Source organism: Cloeon dipterum, chromosome 1 (genome assembly GCF_949628265.1).
Source record: "Cloeon dipterum chromosome 1, ieCloDipt1.1, whole genome shotgun sequence".
NCBI lineage: Eukaryota > Metazoa > Arthropoda > Insecta > Ephemeroptera > Baetidae > Cloeon > Cloeon dipterum.
In genome coordinates, this window is record NC_088786.1 from 13560696 (window position 1) to 13581768 (window position 21073).

Sequence of the window (21073 nt, forward strand, 5' to 3'; positions counted from 1 at the left end):
TTTGTGTTCAGCAGACATAAAAACGGGAGTCTTGTCAACCTCTGCCTAGCCAAAAATTAATTATTACGTGATGTTCAAGAAATTATATTTTTGGTCATACGAATAGCGTTCCTTGTATGGAAAGAATTCATAGCGTGAAATTAAAGTACACTTACCATCACAAAAAAGAGTTACGTCGGTGAGGCTCTCGGATTTAAAGAGGTTCCCGAAAGCCGTCGCCAGGTTGCTGCCAAAACTGTTCCATTTCAGGCAGAACTGTTGATTTTGGGAATCCATGGTGAGTGCGAGGGCCAAGCCCTCCTGTGGCTGTGTGCCGTGACCCGCCCCTGTGTGGATTCCGTCTGAAACACAAGCGAGAGAAACAGTTGGTTAGCTAGTTTCATTGCGGACGTCATCGTCGATTTGATGAATTCACGGAAATAAGCGGATTTGCAAAAAAGGGTTTTCTGCGCGCATGATTGCACGATTAATTTGAACGAATGTTTTTTAGCAGTAAATTTTGTCCAAGAAGTTATAAAGAAATCGTGTGGTTTAAATAAATTGAAAGATGCAGAAAATATTATGATTGCATGATACTGATAAAGGCTATTATTAATGAGCTGACGAATAAATTTCATCCCGCTTGAAGCATACATATTTATTTGCTGTAGGCTGCATGCGCTTTTCAGAATAAAGGCGCTATGATGACCCTGGCGGATTCCCTGTTCAAAACACCATAAATCGAGCAAAGTACCCTGTGGGGCGTGCGATCGATTAAAATCGAAAAGCATCCACACTGCGTGTATCTGTGGAATATGCAAAAATGCAAACCGGTTTCGCGCTAGACGAGCTATTTGGAATCGCATCTCTTGGCACGCCATTTTGCGCCGGCCGTCGCTACGCCATAAAATTAACAAGCCGTTTGCACAAATATTTGGTATTCTTGAATCGGAAACTCCAGCGTTAGAATAGTTTTTCTAACCAAACCAGATTTTGGTCGAGAGGCGAGCGAAAATCCAGACTTTCAACATCACTAGTTTGATTCATTGAACACCACTGGGCGCTTTAAAAGGTTTTTGTTGACACATTATCTGGAGGCACTAAATAAATTCGACCATGAAAAATTATGGATTCAGCAATCTGACTAGGTGGACATAGAATTCATGAACGCATTAAAGACCAAACGCATATAGCGGTTGCATGGACAGGAATAAATTTTTTTATTTAAGGTCTTAACATATTTTACGAACCTAAATTTTTCAAATATTTTTAGTACGTGTTCTATGTAACGCTGATCTTACGTTTTCTTACAAGCGTTGAACGATGGAACCCACAATAATAACAAAAAGACGAGAACGTTCTCAGTTCAAAGCAATGGTAGTGAGTCTTTCACTTTAGAAAACTTAGAACCGAAAATACGATTTGCAGTGATTTTATCGTAAATTTGGCTTCATGACTTCCGGGATAGTTACCTCGAAGTAAAACGAAAACCAAGTTTCGTTCAGAGCACTTTTATCTTCACACTTACCGCTAGAACCCGTTCTGTAAAATTGCTAATAGCGTGAAGCGTTTTGCAAAGTCTGTCATATTTTACTATGCATGGTATATATCATTTTCTCTTTTTTCACATTAACGCATATTTTGCAATAAGGCTTAATATTAAGAAACCCAGCGGCGTTCGGTGAATCAATTTGGCTTTCATGAAACATGTTGTTCAGCGTCCGGTTTTTTTCGTTCGGCGCTCAACCAAAATCAGGTTTGGCTAGAAACTTTATTGCAGCACCCGAGGTTTATAGCTGCGAAAGTATGCCTTCCTCGTCTTTGACTTCGTTACGGAAGTGCATCTAATTTTTTAGGCAGTCTTGCTGCCCTAGTATACAACACCAAGTGCGTCAAACAAGGAAATTGAATGCACATAACTCTAAATAATCATATGTGATGCTCAGACGCTCACCAAAATTTTACGGCACATTTCCGCGAACTTATAGAAAAGGCATGACTGGCCATCTTCTGTTCGCAAGCTAGTTCAGCGGTAAAAACGAGGGACACTTAGGAAAAAAATAAAATCAACACAAGAAGTTTGCAAGAAACTCAGGCCGATCATTTCTCTCTCACTCTTCATCTATTCTCAGCGCAGGTCTCGTGATCTCCGGCGCTGCTCATTCTGCCTCTATTGGTTTTGCGGAATGCGCTACATTCCAGCGGGCCGGCGTCGACGGCGGGCCCCAGGTAGCAGCGAGCAGAACGAGAAACGAGCAGTATATTGAAATGCGACACCCCCTGGATGCCGAGAGACCATATCACATAATATTAATCCTCAGCGTGTGTTTTGCTGCGTGCAAGCCGAATGAAAGAAAAGAAAGAAAGAGGATGGCAAAATCCGGCGTGCCGTGCTGGCCGACGAAAAAAGAGGCACTTTTTTACGATATTGCATCAGCTTGCCAAAGCAATATCATAAAAAAGCAGCGGCAGCCAGCCCTGCGCGCGAGGCACCAACTGCGACAGCTATTCTCTTTCATTTTCTTGCTTCGGCTTGACCTTCTATTTTTGAGCAAATTAATGCTGCGTGCCGTGCAAGCGCCGGACCGAAATATCATACAAACGTACTCCACGGGCAGATTTCTTAGTCACCAAGAGCTAAATTCGGACACCTGCAGCTAAATATGAGTTTGTTTGCAAACGCGAAATCGAAAGTGGCCGTCGGCGCACATGGATTCGGTCGTTAATCAACATTAGTCACAAAATATAAACTGTTAGGAAACGTAGAGTGTCGTGGTAAGGGTGGGAAGTATTGTTGATATGCAAATGAGACTTAATTCAAGACAACGAAAGAGTTTTGCACTTTCCATGTCAATCATCAAAACATTTCTTGAACATCGAGATGACTTTGAACTCTGACGGCAACTAAGTTTCTACTAATTGTAAACAGAACATCGCATTACCGAAATTAATTTTTCTGTAGTTTTGATGCAGATGTTCAAACTTCAATTCGATCTCATATGCGCAATTAAAAAGGCATTTCCAGGAATTTCTTTGTTTAGTTTGTGCTTCTTCACGAAAGCAAGGCCAGCTATCTTGTAATAGCAAAGATCCAGTCCTCTTTTAGCACGAATGCGTGTGGGTTTCGATCTGCGTAGGTCCATCCGCCCCAGAGAGTGCATCAGCGTGTTTTTATTTGTCACCTCTGACCCCCCAAATAGAAGATAACCACAAAAGTTATCTGCAAACTGGCCTAACGCAGCTCATGTGCAGCGTTTTTTTATCCTATTTGCTCACACTGCACGTGGTCTTGAGCTTATAATTAAACCAAAATTTGGGACCATGGTAATTTTTGTAACAGAATTAATTTTGTCGGAATAAAATAAACTCATTGGTTCAAAGCCTGACGTAGGTCGAACGATATGATGAATTCTTAGTGATTTACGTTAGGGAAAACATAATATTTACATCAAATCAAAAACCAAAATATTTATGTGGAAGCTATCAACAAAACACATATGCTGTGGGCATCTTTGAAAGCATTTCAGCGGTAGTATAGAAAATCAAATTGTGCGTTAATGAAGAGGGATCAATTCGGTTCGACAGGGCGAACGAAAAGAAAGTTGTCACTGAAAGTACACGCACCAGCGGTTGCAGTTAGTAGGGGAACATTATTCATTCTAACTGGCTATACTTTCACATCTGCCGACAGAATGACCATAAATCAGCGAGAATAGGGCAAGTATGAAGCCAAATTGACTTATAACATAAACAATCAGGGCCAATATGTTGAAGGGACACAAACAAACAAAATTAATGTTTTTGAAATTAGTTTAAGAGCTTCAGTGAAGTTATTAGGTTTAAGAGAAGAAATGGTTTTCGCCCTTATTTGACAGGCACGAATTTAAAGATTCAATAGCTATCTCTCATCTGTCTCGTCTAGAGTGTCTTTGATAAGAGATATAATCTGAAAAAAAGCCGACCAAGCAGGACGTTTGGTCTTGGCAAACACGCGAGAGAGGTGAAAGAAATAAAAATGATCTGCATAGAAACAAGGCGTTAGCTGCATCTGATTAAGAAGCTTTTCCATTGCAAAGTTTGTCCCTGACTAAGCCCAACCTGGCAGTCCTTGAGTCACACACAAGCGGTTCATAAGATCAAGGTCGCACTAAACTAATCACTTTGACAAGTTGCTCGTTAATTTTCAAACCGGTTCTCTAGGTTTGAAAGTCCAGCAGCCGCAGCAATGCCGCCGCCTCCTTGCCCTGTCTGTCTGTCTGTTCGCGAAAAAGAATAATAATAAGCTTCTAGGGTGTACCACGATGTTGTGTCGCAAACTACCTGAGCTTGTGCAAGATGAAAGCCAAAACGTAGTTTGGATGTCGAGTGATTTTTTTTGTATATATGTGTGTTGTGTATGATCGAAATCTGCACTTACTTGCTCCGCATAATGAAATCGTTGTTTGATGGTGGAAGGGGAAGGGTCAGATCAAAATTGAGGAGTTTTATGTCGTTAATTATTATATCTAATACATAATTTTTGCGAATGCATTTTCCTTAATAAATTTAGCGCCTCATATGATTTTTACCTTCTACTATCAACTTCTTCTTAAATTGAAAATTTTATCTTGAATTTGAATCTGAACATTTAACCTCCAGCGGACAAACGTGATAAGACTTTGGATTTAAATTAAATTGTAAACATATTTTGGCTCTTATTTCCACCAACAATTTAAATTAGTTTACAGATTAAGAAAGAAGAAATAGGCAGTTTAAGTTTTTTTTTAAATAATGTTCGCCAAAAGAAAGCGCCAAGAATTGAAATGGTGCGTAAATATCGCACTCGTAGCACAGACACGGTGTGTTTACTTTCGCGATGATAATATATATAATTTCAATTAAAAATTACTACCGCATTCGTCTGTTATTGTTGTGCTAGTACGCGAGCGGGCATTTTATATTTTTTATTGCGATCATGACATGAATTCAGCGCTTGCTCGTAAAACAGTATGAACTCTCTTTTCTTGCCCGCGCATGCCGGCTGCTGATGTTGGTGAAAAAAAGCGGGGCTACCTCTATTATTTTGATAGAATGATTTTGGCTCCAGATAACTGGCAGGGATTAGCGCAGCAGCAGCTTTTTCTTCATTCTTTACTGCCAGGCACACCCAGGCGAACGAATTAACCGACAGATTCTCTCTCTTGGTCGCGCTCACAGAATGAAGAAGAAAAGTGGAGGAAGAAGCACCACAAACGATCACTAAAATTTTAAGTGTGCGGGGCGCAATCCAGCGTCGTAAAAACGACCTAGAATTAATTTCCGCGTGCGCTCGTTGTTGTTTTTACTTTTAAAATTTGCAATTGAGTGGAAGCAGCAGCAATTTCATTCTATATCTAACCTTGGATATATATATATAAATTCGCAAGAGCCATGCAGAGACATATAGAGCGATAAAATCGCTGAAAGGTGGACCTTTTTGACTCTAACATTAACCTCGTTTGAATAACTTAGGCCAAACGAGCCGTGATAAACCCTCGATTGTCAGCATGAGAATAATCGGCTCATATTTGCACTAGGTTTGAATTAATTGGCTCTGACAATTTGCGTCATTATTGTAAACTTGCAAACTCTCGAGTTCAAATAATTAAGCACTAAGCTTCATCAATCGCTATAGAAGTGGTCATTTAATAGTGTAATCATTCCCTTTATCTTAGTCACATAGCCTTACTGTTAACTCATTTACTAGTTTCCACTTATTCCAAGTAACTCGTTAACAGGAGTGCATTGTTAGAAAAACTAACCCTTTGACGCCTCTTACTAGAAAAAAATGCGAAATTGTGACCTTCAAAAATCCAGCGAAGCATCTGTTAATGCAAATCAAGTTTTCCCCTTTCAAACACACGCCGAAGCTCGCTTTGAAGTTCATCAAAGTTTCCAGTTTGCGCGAAATGCGTATGCGTGCCGTGCTAGTGATCTGCGAACAAAGGCCATTGTGCCAAACAAACACACACACGCTGAGAGGCGAATGAGAAAAAGAATAAGGAGCGCATTTGACAATATTTGGCTATCCAGCAGCCGCATTGAGAATGAGCGGGAGAAGGCCAGTTTCCAGCACACATTATAAAAGTGGCCGAGCAAGACACGGCGGCATTATTTTATTCAACAACGGAGGACTCGTTATTTTTCTATCGCTGCCGTAGTCGGTCGGTTGGGGCCAAAAGTTTGGAAGCTGGGCGGCCGGCCGACTAAGTAAGAGATGGCAAAAAACCGGCTGGCTAGTTAGAAAGCGGTGTTGTGCGACAGGTTTGCTGTGCTGAGAGAGACGCGGGATGCATTTTTGCGTGCCAGCCAGGCTCGCCTCTATTCAGAGCGAACGGTTTGGATTTGTGTTCGTTCGCTCATTCGTTCGCCGCTTATAGGCCCAGCCCTTGTTTCTAGGCAGAATAACCGCTATAAGACGTCACTGACAAATTTATGTCGAAAAATTATTCTTACAATTCCTCCAAACATTTATACCGTAGATATATTTTACTCTATGGTCATGAATTTTTTAAACATTTCAGAAGAGCTAAAATCTTAAGGAATAATGTTTATTGGTGTGCAGGATGTTAGGCTATGCCAGTTAATTTTGAAGTGTTGGATACGCAACATTTTATGTTGTGGTTTTATTCGCCTTTCCACAGCATTATATTGCCTGGCGAATCTGCAGAAACTTAGTTGAACACAATTTCATTTATTTAGGCTAACTTTAAGTGCAATCTCTATTGCACCAAATCAAATGGAGACGATGGAAAATCGTAAAATTAACGAAACAAAATGTGACTTTAAGAATTGGGCTGCCCTTAAATAGCGGTTCGTTAAAGTATAAAATAGAAAATTGGTTAAAAATCTTTCATCTGCGCTGTCTATTTAAGTTAGCGAGGTTAAATTGTAGGCAAACCCCATCTTTTGAGCCTTTATTTGCATTAAAGAAGTGTTGCTCCACACTTGGTAAACTCCACCGTCTTTACGATGAGCATATAAATTTCGGGAGCTGAAAATTGCGCTAGATCGATTTAGAAACAAATGCAGTTGGCGGCTAGGGGTCAGAGGTGTCAATTAGGTGCGTGTATGCGGACCGCACCTTAATGGGCTCCAAGTGGCGTGGTGTGCAGCGGCAGCGGTGGCGGGCGCGCGCGCCAAACTCTTTTCCAGCTCCTCCTCGCCGCCCGCTTTTCGAAAGCAGGTTACGCGCGTCGGGCTGCAGTTTTATTGATCCAGTGCGAAGACAATAAAATGCTAAAATTTGACACGTTTGCATGGAAATGCCGTTCCGATGATGGCGCCGCCTCATTTGCAGCTGACACTACACGCACTCTGCGATATAGGCAGGGCGGACCTGATTCGCCTGGCTCAAAACGCTGCCTCCGAGCTAAAAACTAATTTCGCGTGGATGCGAGCCGCTTGCAACACTGCCGATGCGAGGATCTGTTTGTGCAAGGTCGATTGATTCGCAAGAAATTATTGCTGGCTTTGGTGGGAAATTGTCTCATGGTAGTTCTACGTGTATGTATAATGGACTGATGAATTCATAAAATGGTAATTTAAGCAGTCATGCGCTAATTGGTTTGAATAGAAAATACCTGTCAATTAAAAAACACGCGTTTTTTTAAGTTCGCCATTCACAATAATTTTGATTTAGATACATAGAGACATGATAATAATGTAAAAGCATTGGATTCGAGTGCAAAGTCTACAGTACTGATTTAACGCTACATTTGAAAGCCTCCAGCAGAAAAAGATTAAAACAAAATGTTGTTGATATTTTTTGTTAGTACTTAAAAAGGTCATAGAGAGCAGCTCTTAATCATCTTTGAAAACGAATTATTTGCTAAAAAATTCAACATGTGGCGCCTTGCGATATTTTTTATCTTCTTTTATCTGTTTATTTCCATCTTTTGTTCAGTTCAATTTGGAAAGCACAGATTGAATTATATTTCATCGCCCGTGTGATTTTATTTACTGGAATTGATTTTTACAATTAGAAACCATCAATTAAAACGAAAAAAAACAGATAAATAGTTTCAATAATTTTGGTCCTGGTCTTTATTGAGTGACAAAAGCTTCGATCTTTACTGATCAGATGCGCCTTATAGAAATTTTTCACTCGCTCAATAAATCCAATGCAGCTAATGTTGGAGGTAGACACGAGTGCAGGACACAAAAAATAAGGTATTTGTGTGCAGCTGGGAAGATCAAAAGTAACTTAAAATACTATGCAACATTTTTTCATCCGTTCATTTCTTTTTCAAAATAACGCAGTTACCGTTGAAAATGTAAAAAGTAGGATCCTTTGCAGCGATTAGCATGCCATTTTAGTTAAGCGAGGCGGAGATTCGTCGGAATCCCCAGGGACAGCTTTCCCAGTCTGAAATTGAATTCGCGGGCCGGCCTGTATTTGCTTCTCTTCTGCAAATGAGCGCCGGTTGATTTTATGCTCTGTGCGGCACTGCTGCTATTTATTTCGTTTCACCAGAGCGGAGAGCAATTTCATGCAAATACTCGCGATTTCGATTTAGTTTGCTCGCAGGCTCGTTTGTGTGTTTGAAACTGAAAACTGACACAGCATCTGCAAATATTTGTTTTCGCCATTAATTAAAAGAGGGCCGGCCAGCCAGCAAGCTCGTCCGCCGTGGATGAAATAAATTATCATCAGCGCAAGATTTGCACGCTCCTACTTTGTGTGAAATATGTATTAGAGCGTTTTGTGTTTGAGTGCGCGACGCACAAACATACGCTAATGAGCGGTAAAACGTTGCAAAAATCAAATTGGCCGGCAAACAGCGCCAATTCGGAGCATGATTGCCGTGCGGAGCAATTAAATCGGGCGGCCGATTTAATCATGCGCGAGCCGCTTTATGCGGATTATAATTATGTGCGTGTGCCGCTTTTTGTGTTGTAGTTTCCAGTTGTGTTCCCAGTGGACGACGCCTCTGTGTGCACACTTTTTACTCCAAATCGGACACTGCAGCTTCGCTTGGACTCTTAACTGAGTGGCCGTGACTTTCAGTTTTCTTGTTTACAAGCGTTATTATACTCTGCATGCTCTTATGTAAGCAGAAAAAAACACGTACGAAGTGGGATAAAGAAATGTGCTCAAGTTCATTGTATTAGCACAATGAAAAAATTGAACCTAAAAATAAACAATATTCCGCTTTTCAATGAATCAGTATTTTTGCGTCGACAACGCCAAATAGGAAAAATAAGTTTGTGGTGCTCTGTTTAATCAACAAAAAGCTTTCAGTAAACGTCAAAAATGAACCATAGTGCACTATTTTATTTTGTGGGTTAATAGCAGCAATAATTTACCGAGCTTTTAAGTGGCTAAAAGCAAAAATGTCAAAATCCAAAAAGAATCGATGCTAATTGATCAGCAAATTTTGCGTGGTGGTTGATAATGTTCCTAACCAAAATTTGTAAATTTATCTCAACAAAATATCAGTGTTTTAATTTTCATTCTACCAAAGGTTTTTCTACAGTGATGTTAATATTATGGTACTTTTGGTTTCCTAGTTTACACGGCACGATTGAAAAAGAAATTTCCTTAAACATTAATTAAGATAGTACGATCAGTGACATAGTTAAGGTCTTGTTCTGTGAGTAGTGCCTTTTCTATGAGCTAAGATAAATATCTTTGTTTGTCTGTCATTAATTTTTTTTCTTTATGTATATTCATATTTTGAAATAGGCGACCAATCGAGACAAAACAACAAATTTGAAACAACGAGGATGAAGCCTGGTTTTTTTTACTCAACATAGTATTTTCATTTTATAAGATTGATCAATTTTATGTCTTTTGTGTTGAACGCCCAGCTTATGTAGAGTATTTAAATAAATTATTTTTTACATACATTTTAGGTTTGAAACAATTTATATATGTATAATCAAAATACTCATTTTTTAATCATTTACAATTACAACTTGTTCCTAATTTTATCAGATTTTCAAAAAGAATTCTCCAAAATCTTAAACAATTTGTCCTGTATTTTCTGTCGAGAAAAATAAACGATTTATATATATATATGTGTGTGTGTGTGTGTGTGTATATATTCTTTTAATAATACCATATAGATAATTTCATCCTGCACATGAATATTTCATTTTTACAATTAGTGAGCTTTTAGGTACTATTTCTTGATCTGAACATGTTTTTTCGTTTTATTTATTTCAAGTGCTAAACTTGACACAACGAGTCAGTGACGAGAGTTCATGCGAGTGATGCGACCGAGTAAAATGCAATGCAACCGCACAGGGAGAAGAACGGCCCGGCCAGCGCCACGTCAGGCAAAAAACGTCAGTCGGCTCTCTTTCTCATCTTGGCAGATTTCAAAAGTGTCCGCAGGTTGCGAATCGGCGCGCGGTGATTACGCACTCTCCCCATTTGGCGTCTACGCGCGGTTCGCGAAATGGATGCAGCCGCCGCCGCCGGAGCCGTCGCCGCAGCAACAGCAGCGCCGGCACACAGCAAATAATCTGCTGCTCTCTCGGCCGGCTGCAGGGCGTAATGCGCAAAAATGCTTGCGGAGTGCGTGCAAAATGGCAGGCCAGCTGGGTCGTGTGCAATTTGCGTCGTCGGTGCAGGCGCAAAAAGGCCGCCGAGCCGCTGGCCCAGGCACCGCGCGCTTGGCACCAGGCCGGCCGTGCGGCGCCGCCGACAAACATTCATCACGAATCGCCAGCCGAACGCGAATTTTCGCTTTGATTGGCCAATTAATTAATTCACTAATTACTGCTCTGTTTGTTTTGGGGGACAGATGTTGGTTTAGAGTTAGAGCAATGCCGCTCGCCATACCCGCACTAAGGGTGGATTTCTTCATTAATAACCAGAAAAGCAACAATGCATTGTAACCGCAGAACATACAAATATTGTTCTCAGTTTCTTTTAGTATTCAAAATGTATAAGAGTAACCTTAATTAGGAAAAATGAAATTTAGAAAATTTGACGTTATTCCTCAGCTGTGAAAAAGGTTAGAATTAAAAACATCTTTAATAAAATGCACGATGCAGTTTTAAATTAACTCCTTCACCTTCAATATTTGTTTTTATACCCATTTTCTTATATTTGAGCAATCATTGTATATTATAAGAATTTTTTAGTAAAGTATTTTTTATTCTAACATTGTGGTTGAAGTAATAGTAGTTATGAGCAAAATATTCTGTTTTGGGGCTTTTTCAGCCCATTTCCGGTGTCCAGTTAAAAACTGCATATGTGTAACAGGCGTACATATTATTAAGTCGAAAAAAAACCATCTGGTGCTTGTTCCACCGGAGGAGGCTGGATGCAACAGCACAGGGCGGATCAGCGGCGCCGGCAATTAGCGAGAGAGCCGATTGCATATATAGCGACGGCTTTTTTTGCGGTAGAGGCTGGAAGAAGGAGCAGCGGAGAGGCTTGCAAGAGAGAAAAGATAATTCGACAGAAAAATCGGAGGCAGCAGCAAGCAAGGGGGGCTCTACACCTGCCCACCACCGTGGGGCTCGCTGGCTGGCGTGAACAGGTTTTGCCGCAATGCTCCTTGGTCTCTAAAATGGCCAAGTTGCCTGGGGGAGTTTGTTACTGGGTACGCATCTATAAATATATTCGCGCATCGAGAAACAGACTCTGTGTGTGTGTGTGTGTGTGTGTGTGTGTGTGTGTGTGTGTGTGTGTGAGTGCGAGAGAGAGGCATTGCAATGCAAAAACCGGTTTCGCGCCGCTCGTAGTTATAATATTATAGAAGCGGCAGCAGCCAAGGCGAATATCAAAAAGTTTTTTCCGCTCCTTCGCCAGTCACAACACGAGCAACAATAGACCTTGATATTAAATACACACACTAACTCGATAGTTCTCTCTTTCTCTTTATTTGGCTCGTTCTCGCTGCCGATTGTTCTTAAGTAGCCTCGCAATTATTATCCGCGCGGGCCGCGTGATTGCAATTAGGCTGTTTTTTCTCGCTCCAATATTTTTGCGTCAGGGATTCGCGGAGCTGCACTTTTTCGCTCTGCCAAAGTGGCCAAACGTCTTTTTGAAACTGCTCCAACAAAAACGGCAGAGCAACATTGTTGCTGTCTCAAAGCTGTGGTTCCGCCGAGTCTTAAGTTTCTATTCCTTTTGCACTGATTTTCGGGGTTAAACAGCATCTTGACGCAAATTTCTTACTGTTTAAACTCATTGGAACAGCATAGTTGCTCATAAATTGAATATTGGTATTCTAGCTTGAACCATCCTACTGAAACATCTTTTTTAAATTTTTTATGTTTTGAAGCTGTTTTGAAGTGCGTAATTTTAGCCAAAGTTCGTTTTATATTTCAAAACTGAAATGAAATGATAATATGGCTTGACTCTGCTGATACGCTTGTGTGACAATTTACTCTAAGCGGGAAGATCAGATATTTTTTTCATTTGGTGCCGTCATGAGAGAGAGCTTAATGTTTCAGAAAAAAGCGAATTCAAGACGAATTGTGATGAATAAATATTCAAAGAGAATATTCAACGTCTTTAGGTTCAGCGAAAATCTCTTTTGGTGATAAGATTGCCGTAATATAATTAACTGGATCAAAAATTATCACCTGCCACTTCACCCAAGATCATGCAATGATTTTATTTTAGATAAATGCGTTATGCGGGCATGTTCCATTTCCAATTTCCATCAGGCGACCGATTTCATATCAAGAGTTTTCACTCGAGAGATGAAACAAAAACGCAGTTCTCGCATAGTAATTAAGCCCACTTTTTGCGAGAACCCTTTGGCAGCTGCACTTTTTGCCCCACGGCGATCATCAACTCTCTCGTGGCTGATTAATCCTGCGCCAAATTAACAGGCAAAAAATGAGCGCGTACAATAACACGCAACTCAATTTACGCGTCAAATTGAACTCGAGCTTGTGCGTGAGTGTTTCAAAGCTTTTGTTTTGCTGCGGTTTCGAATTTACTCGCCACATACGTAAGCAAGGTTTGCGTTTTCCTGCATTCGCGATAAGATAAGCAAGTGCAGCGACTGCACAATCGCGTCCTGGTGAGGCCCTGCCGGCTTAGAACAAAATAGAATTCTTCATTAGTCAAGTGCAGTAAATGTTTAACTATCCTGTTGAGTCATGTAGAGGATGGATCTGAGAAGATTACAGGGAAGATAAGAGATAAATTGTTGGGGGAAAAAAACAAAAAATGCACTATTGTCTAATCTGCAATTGGAAACAATTTAGATTCAATCCGTGCAATTTTTGTTTGCATAATGGCTTGATGTGACACTGGGAAATATTTTCATAAATTCTTTAACTCTCTGATTCTGTGAGGGATCGCATATCAACATTGACCGTATGCCTGTAATTTCAATAAATGAAAATGGCTGATACAAAAATTGCACATGTGTGCACAACCAGTAATTTTTTGTAACATGCACGCAACATATTGAATTACGGAGAGCAGTATAGCCAACCAAATGATGTCAGGCTATAATGGTGCACTCACGCCGTCGAAATAACTCTATTTTTCTGCCGGCGGCTCTTAAAACGCGCTCGCCATTTACATTCCTTCAGCGGACCATTAATTATCTATCTCGCGAATACCTGATAGAAACCAAGCGAAATATGCTCGCCAAGCTGCAACACTGTCTCAGACCGTATGCATATTTTAGCGACTCAACGAGGCGTAAATCAGTGCCGCAGACGTCACCGCAGATTGCACTAATTAGCCGTTTGAACCATGCTGCCCGCTCAGTTTCAATCTTAATTGGCATAATTAATAATGCCGATAAAAACAGGTTGCATGCAGACACAATATTTATATTTCGTGCAAATATTGCGCAAACAGTCTCTCGTTAATTTTCTCATTTGCAAACTCTGTTTATATTAATTTGCGTGCGATTGTATGTATTTACAAACACGTCCCACTTGGAGCCATTCAATTAGCTTGTCAATTATTACGTGTGACAGAATGCAAAAAACAGCCGTCGGCGAGATGAGTCGTTTTATTGTAACAATAATACAACAACAACAAAGCGCCTGTTCCGCGAGCAAATAAAATACACTCTGAGCACACAAGTCAGAGTAAAGTTTCCCAAACTTTCCGCGCCGCAATCGATTCACTCTCTCACTCTCACCACACTTGCTTGCGCGCCCGCTCGCTTTTTTGTTCCCAAGGGCCAATAAAAGCAGCAAATGATTATGCACTAAGCATTCAATTCCGCGAACTAGCGAGCAAAGTGAAGCGAAGAAGGAAGCATGCGTGCAGCCCGGACAAGGAAAACGTGTCCGCACAAAGATTCGGAGGCAACTTTTTTGCCCGACGGCCTTAAAAAATGCACACATTTATAAATATAAAGATTGTTCTGTCGGACTATATCACGAGCATGAACACAAATGCCTAGTGACTTAAAAGCTGCAATTTTAATGCTCGACGTAATAACGTTGCAATTTCGGGAGTAGGATATATTATTTTAAACGGATTCATTAAAAGTCCGTAGGATATTTTTAATTGTAGATTAAACAGATACGTAACACACAATTCGCATGTTTTTAACGGATTTATTTCATTTAGTTTACTCTGTAAATTTGAATACAGTAAAATCATTAAAAAAATTGTCACATCAAGCGTCAAAAATACTCCTATCCGCTTCTTTTAGTTTATAAATTATGCACTCTCCTAACCATTGTAAGTTGTAAGCAACTTGTTTGCAGTTAAGAAAAAATCAAGCTAAATTTTTGTTAAAGCAAAAATTTGAGCCAGAAAACTTTGTATCGATTAAGGATGCTCCCGCGTGAATTGGCTCAACTTCATTTTGCCCCCTGAAGTCTCCGCTCTCGTATTTCAGCACGTCTGCACAATCAATGGAAAAAGAGCTGCATGCCAAGCAGCTGTCCACTCTGCTTGTCTTCAGCATGCATGCAAAGATATAAAAAGGAGGAGGGGGAGGAGGATTAGGTAGCAGGTACCGAAGTCGACGCGGAGAAGGGAACGGGCCAGGCTGCACCCAACTTATGGGAGTACTCTCATTACGCGGCGCATGTACCTCGAGGCGTGGATACACCACTTACGCATACGATTGGAGGTATAGGCGTACATGGGAGAAGTTGGTTCGTTCGGCCTGCACACATTCTTGTCTGCACGGAGGCGATGTAAATGAACGGCGACTCATTAAAAGGCTTCATTCAAGCTGCCGGGCGTGAACGCGAATCACGCATCACGTGTTTACTGCTCTTAATGCACTTTCCAAAGGAAACCCTCAAAGTGTCTTTACCTCCACTGCGAGTGCATGTCCTTTCGCCTAATTTGGATGTCCAAAAGAATTGCTATTTTACTCTGCGCGACTCTGGCTTTTTTAAAATCATCGTGCAATTCTTTGCGTTTCAAAGAGCAGGGAAACAATTAAATGGTCCAATTAACCAAATAATTCAATATTCATGCCCACTCTCAAAAGCCGTTTGAAATCACGGCGGCTCTACTGAAGTTTGGTTCCGAATAATTGCATGGCAATTAACCTTTGGCGGAGCAAACATTGTGAGCAGAGCAATGCACGCGACCAATATTTGATTTCATGTGTAAAAGGAGCATTTCGCAATGTTTGTTCAATTAACTATCATATTATGTAATAATTTCAATGTTGGCTCAAAATTTTAACCAACTAAAATGATTTATTACTCACGTATTATCGCACAGTGTTTAGGTATTAGAGGTTTATAAATTTTTAATATTAGTGAAACCCATGAAACTTGTGAGAATATCTTATAGAAATATTACTATTCTGAAAATATTTAATTGAGATGATGGGCAGAAACTATTAAATTCGATTGAATCAGCAAAAAATATGGGCTATGAAAATTTTTCTTCTGCTGTTGGGTTTTAATTATTATTTGCTGTGCAGTTTTTGAACAGTCAAAAGGGATTGATTTTTATGTCTTTCATTTGCACAGTGATTTAAAAATATTAGACCAGATTAAATACTGAAAAGGTCTAATGCATTACGGCCCGGTGCAGCATTTGGAGTTTGATCGCTGCGTCATTCACAGATGGCATCAGCACTGCGCGCGGCTGTGCTTCTCTTGCGAGCAGTTAGTTAGTAATTCGCAAGCATATATTATGAACGAATACACACAGTCGACGGTCACGGCGTTCCTGGGTAACTACATAAGGAATTTGGCGAAACAACAATGAGACACTAAACGCGTTATGATTTACGGCCAAAAGTGAATCGCGCTCAAATGACCTTCTGCGAATCTCGGTTTCGCGGCTAGCAGCGAGCGAGAGAGTGCTGAGCTCAAGTGGGCGCGCGCCATTTGGCAAGATTATACTGAGAAATGCCGCTCGTTTTCCTACACCTAGCGAAATTAAATTCGCGGACGCGCAGACGGGAAGAAGAGGAATTTACCTAATACGGAAACAACCATTTCTCTAACTGTATGTCAATCTAGTGACGCACAGATCCAACAGCCTGCGACTAAGATTCATGTTGTTCCCTATCGCAACTTAGATCTTTGACGTCAATCGTCAATGGCCCAAAATTTCGGCAGGTTACAAATTTGCAAGAATTCCGTTTAGGATGGCAAGTAAGAGGTGACATTTTTCATTGAATAGATTCAATATAAAAACCTGGAGAGGAAATAGGGAATAAGTATCCTAGGCCATGAGTTGAGCTATTTCATCATAAAGAGTGAGATATTTATTTTTTGGGGTTAGAAACAATGCCATTGTGTATTCTGTGTTGCTCCTGTTTTTTGGATTCATATGAAGTGTTTAATTGTATTTTTGACGCATAGATCCAGTACATACGATAGATTATACTTTAGCAATGCGGAAAAGTAAATTTAAACATTGAGTTTTGAAAACGGAAGCTTACCTAGCCATTGACTTCCTAATCATGCAATTTCTTTGTATAATGACTTAACCAAAAAAAGCTGAATGAGTGATAATAGCAGGCAGGCAATTTTCGAGTTAATAACAAGAAAACTTAGATCCATTACGCAGTAACTCACGTAGCAGAGGGCCAACTTGTTGACCAGCACCACGAGCTCTGTACACACACATGAGTTTAGCCGAGTGCAAAATTTCGAGTGCTTTTAATAACACGTTTTCCCACCGGCTATTACACTCTACTTGCGGCGCCGAATTTAGGGTGCAGAATTAATTAAAACGACGCGAGAGTTCAAAAATTAACCGCTCGTTGGCCGGCGCTGCGCGCTTTTTCCACGCGAAAATGTGTGTGTGTGCACGGCCGCCAGCGCCTGGTACATAATGTAATAGGCATCAATTTTGTTTTATTATGTATACGCGCGCGTATACATATCTCGCGAACCGCGGGCCGGGCCGGCGCAGGCAGCGAGCGAAAACGAGTTTTGCACACAAGACATGCAGGCAGCGCATGAAAAGGAAGCAAAAAACTGTGCGCGGCTAACGACAAAACTCGCACTCAAGCTGCTGCACACACACACACACACACACACACACCGAGGGGCGCGTTTCTGCGCCGCAATTCGCTCGCTCACCCGCAAACTTTGCCACTGACCTTGACCCCTGCCCCCCACTTTATCCTATGCAACTCACAATTTAACGCTTTATGAAATAGAGATGAAATACTATTTTGAATAAGGCATCCTGGAGTGTATCTTCCTTCATTGACATCTAGCGATACTAATTCATTTCTGCTGTTACCATGCAGTAAGTTTAGTCCGCTCAGCGCTAATTTTAAAACTGATTATTTTTTCATCTAGAGGTGAATTGGGGCATATAATTTAGCTGTATCCTAGTAACTCGTGCATAAGTTCTTAAAGACAGCATTTTGGCAGTGAGTCCATCTGAAGATTGCTCTTTATAACTACATAGCAGCAGCTACTTCTAATGAGTAATTGTAATCACTCGTGATTGTATCATACTTTTAAAAAAACTAAATGGGACGATTTTTACGTTTTTCTACAACGCTTTGTTCTGGATCAGTAAGTTCATCTTAAGTTTTGATGAGTTTCCAATAATTACCATTACGGGGGAGATCTGAATGCAACAATCACAGTTACACTAAGGTGCTCTGTTAATTCTTGACAAAAATACTTTTTCGCACAATTTTGAAAACCAAGAATGAAAAATTTATTGGTAGTTACAGGTGTAAAGCTTCCTTTAGATATTTGACACAAAAAATTAAAAAAATGTTCAGCGAAACTGACGAGTTTGACATTTGTTATTTCTGTATTCAGCGCCGAGAGACACTCTCAGAAATTCGTCATGCAAAAAGCATTTAATGGCTACCCGACGTCGGGAACGAATTTTGATGACTCTGTTAGCGTATTTTCGGCATTTAATCAATCAGCGGCGTTCTTTGCATCCCTCTTGCATAAGTCGAGTTTATATCTGGTGTGCTGTAATCTGTAATTGAATTGAATCTAATGATTTGATTTATCAGCGGCCAATGCTTGGCAGCCAATGCCACAAGGATATCTCCCAGCCCGCTCACTTGCACTGCTCTCTCGCGAAACACACACACGGCACTCGTTTATAAATTTCGCCGAGGTGTGTTATTAGTGCTGGTTCAAGGTGAAGACTGCCGAATGTAAGCGGCTCTCGCATCCGACTTGCGATGCATGCTTAATGGCGCGGAAAACGAAAACATTTTATCCGTCTGCGTGAGCTAAATAGCTTTATAATATTTATAGCGTTCGAATTTTTCGAGACTTGCGTGAATTTGATATTGCTGAATTGTGCCGGAGAAATCGGCAAGCTAGCTCATTTGTTTATTTAAATGTACCTTTTGAACGCCAGACACCTGCCTGGAGCAGGTTTCACGGGTTCGGCGCTGACCACGTAATATTTGGAAAGTTGGACTGTACGTTGAAAGTGTTCATAGTTTCTTAAGCGAGTGCACAAGTGTGTGTCCAATGCTACCAACATATTTGACAAGACGCACGGAGAGAAACTATTTCCTGGACGAAATCTTGCTTGAAATACAAGCAGCGGATTGTCTAATTTTGTAAGTCAATCAATGGCCCTCATGGTCGCTTTGCATTTGCATATCATAGACACAAATGAAAAGCAAACGAGTTTCCTATTTGTATAATGCTTTCATAGTCACGTGTCCGTAAACTTGAATGCATTTTATTGTCCGCTTTTATGTCAAAAGTGCAGCGGTCAAATTGGTAAATTCAAGCGTGTCACTCAGAACCTGAATGATTCGCGCATATTTTGGTCGCCATCAGCATATCGTTTTTCAGCACGCAAGACGCGCGCAATGAAAAAAAATCCAGGTGCATGCGAAGAAAAGACGAATACACAAATTGTGCGCTGGAACAAAAGGCATGGGAACGCGAAGAGAGGCGAAAAAGGGAGCTGCTGTGGCCGGGATGCGTCACCGGGTGCAGCGGAGAGCGAGTTTGTGTTTTCAGCAGAAGCGAGAGAGGTGCGTGCAGCGCGAAAATAAAGAGCTGCTCACTCGCCTGCATGCTGTGGGGCTCGAAAAGGGGTTGAAACCGGGCTTTGATTTCGCTGCATTGTGTGGCAAAACACATGGCCTTGCAAGTTTCCAAAAGCGATTGAAGATTCCGGTCTGCAATGAACAGATGCAAGTTTCCAACCCCTGACTTGTTTGATTATTATTGCGGAATTAATATCTTTCTTTTCACTCGAGGAGTGGTTTACTTGGATCTTAAGAAATTTGTTGTCATAAAAGTAGTTGCATCACAGGCAGATGCATAAAATGTATTCAACAGTTTTGTTTATATAAAATGAAATTGAGCTTCCCCAATGAGCTTTTTATGATTTTCTCATGTTCTTCTAGTCTTCTTGCTCCTTTATTCTTGATTTTAGAGATCTGATGGAGGTTTTCTAAATAACCAACTTTTTAATTTATTTCATTTATAAAAAGTGCCAGTGCTCCATCATATTGCAAACGGAACGGTAAAAATTATGAATAATCGAGAAAAACGGGATAATTATCCAAGACCTTTGCAAAAATTTCGTTCGATATTTTTTTAATTTGAAAGTGTCAATAAATCACGTGATTGAAAACTGAGGTTTAATTAAAAAAAACGTGTCAAAATTGCATCTGAATCACTTTGCAACATCTTGCGCAACTCTCCCAGATCTGGCTTTTCGGCCAGCTGAGTGCGTGCGTGTGCAAACGCGGAATGCTCGGCCGGGGGTGCAGGCAGGGTTGCAAATATGCTGCTGGATGATGCACCGGCGTCCGCTCTCCACCCGCGTGTATTGATTAGGCGACGCCCGCCCGCTCGGTGCGTGTACGCGCGATTTTATGGAAATGCAAAGGATGCAGATGGCGCCCGCCGAAAAAGCGGGGCGGTCGGGGTGGGTGGGCGTTGGGGGCGGCGAGCCACTCGCCCACCCCCGCCGCCCTCCGTCAGCGGCAGGCAGGCGGGCGGGCGAGAGCGCACCGCCGAGCGCAATTTCGCAAACTCATTTTATGCAGCAGCAGCAGCAGCAGCGCGGCACCCACCGTGCATGGCGCATGACCTAACCAGCTATATATCGAGATAATGCAAAAAAATCGATCGACACGGCACTCTCTCTCGCTCACGCTCCGCGCTTACATTCGTACAAATGTGTATATAGAGCCAGCAGCGGCAGTGAAGCACACTTCGGGTTGTTTGGGACAACTGCATTGGGGCACGCAGCGCTGTTTCTAACCAACACTCTATTTATTGCTGGATCGAGAGCTTTACTCGTACTTCTTGCTCAAAAAAATAAATATTCTACTTTTGAGCTACTAAAAATATGACATTTTAATTTATCAATAATTGAAAAATGCATATAAATTATTTTATATTTTAATATTATCATAGTTTATCAAGAGCTACAAAATTTCTTTTGATACCTCAGACATTGTCCTCGAAAGCATATTTCTTACCAATATTTAGCTATCAAAACGTGATGTTTATCAACAAAACAACGTTCACAGTAATTTTAATCTCAACTTTTCACCCTATGCGTCTTGCGAAAAGCAAAATTCTTGAGATAAAACAATTTTAAATTAAATTATTTTTTGCTGACACTTCAAATAAAATCGCAAATAAAGATGAAATTAAAAGCAATTTGGGACGATTGCGTGCAATTAAGTCGTAATTGAGCTGGAAAAAGGTACGCTGTTACATCATTTTTTCAAAC

General features: G+C 40.8%; 1 protein-coding gene across 3 annotated transcripts in view; it reads right to left on the minus strand.

Moving 5' to 3' along the window:
- The window catches only part of chinmo (Chronologically inappropriate morphogenesis), a 46068-nt gene that overhangs the window by 17434 nt on the left and 7561 nt on the right, over positions 1 to 21073 (minus strand). For all 3 annotated transcript variants that reach the window (XM_065497527.1, XM_065497529.1, XM_065497528.1), the window contains exon 2: positions 156 to 341. In XM_065497527.1, the coding sequence (XP_065353599.1) occupies positions 156 to 276 (121 nt within the window). In that variant the 5' untranslated portion in view covers positions 277 to 341. The remainder of the gene's footprint in view (positions 1 to 155; positions 342 to 21073) is intronic.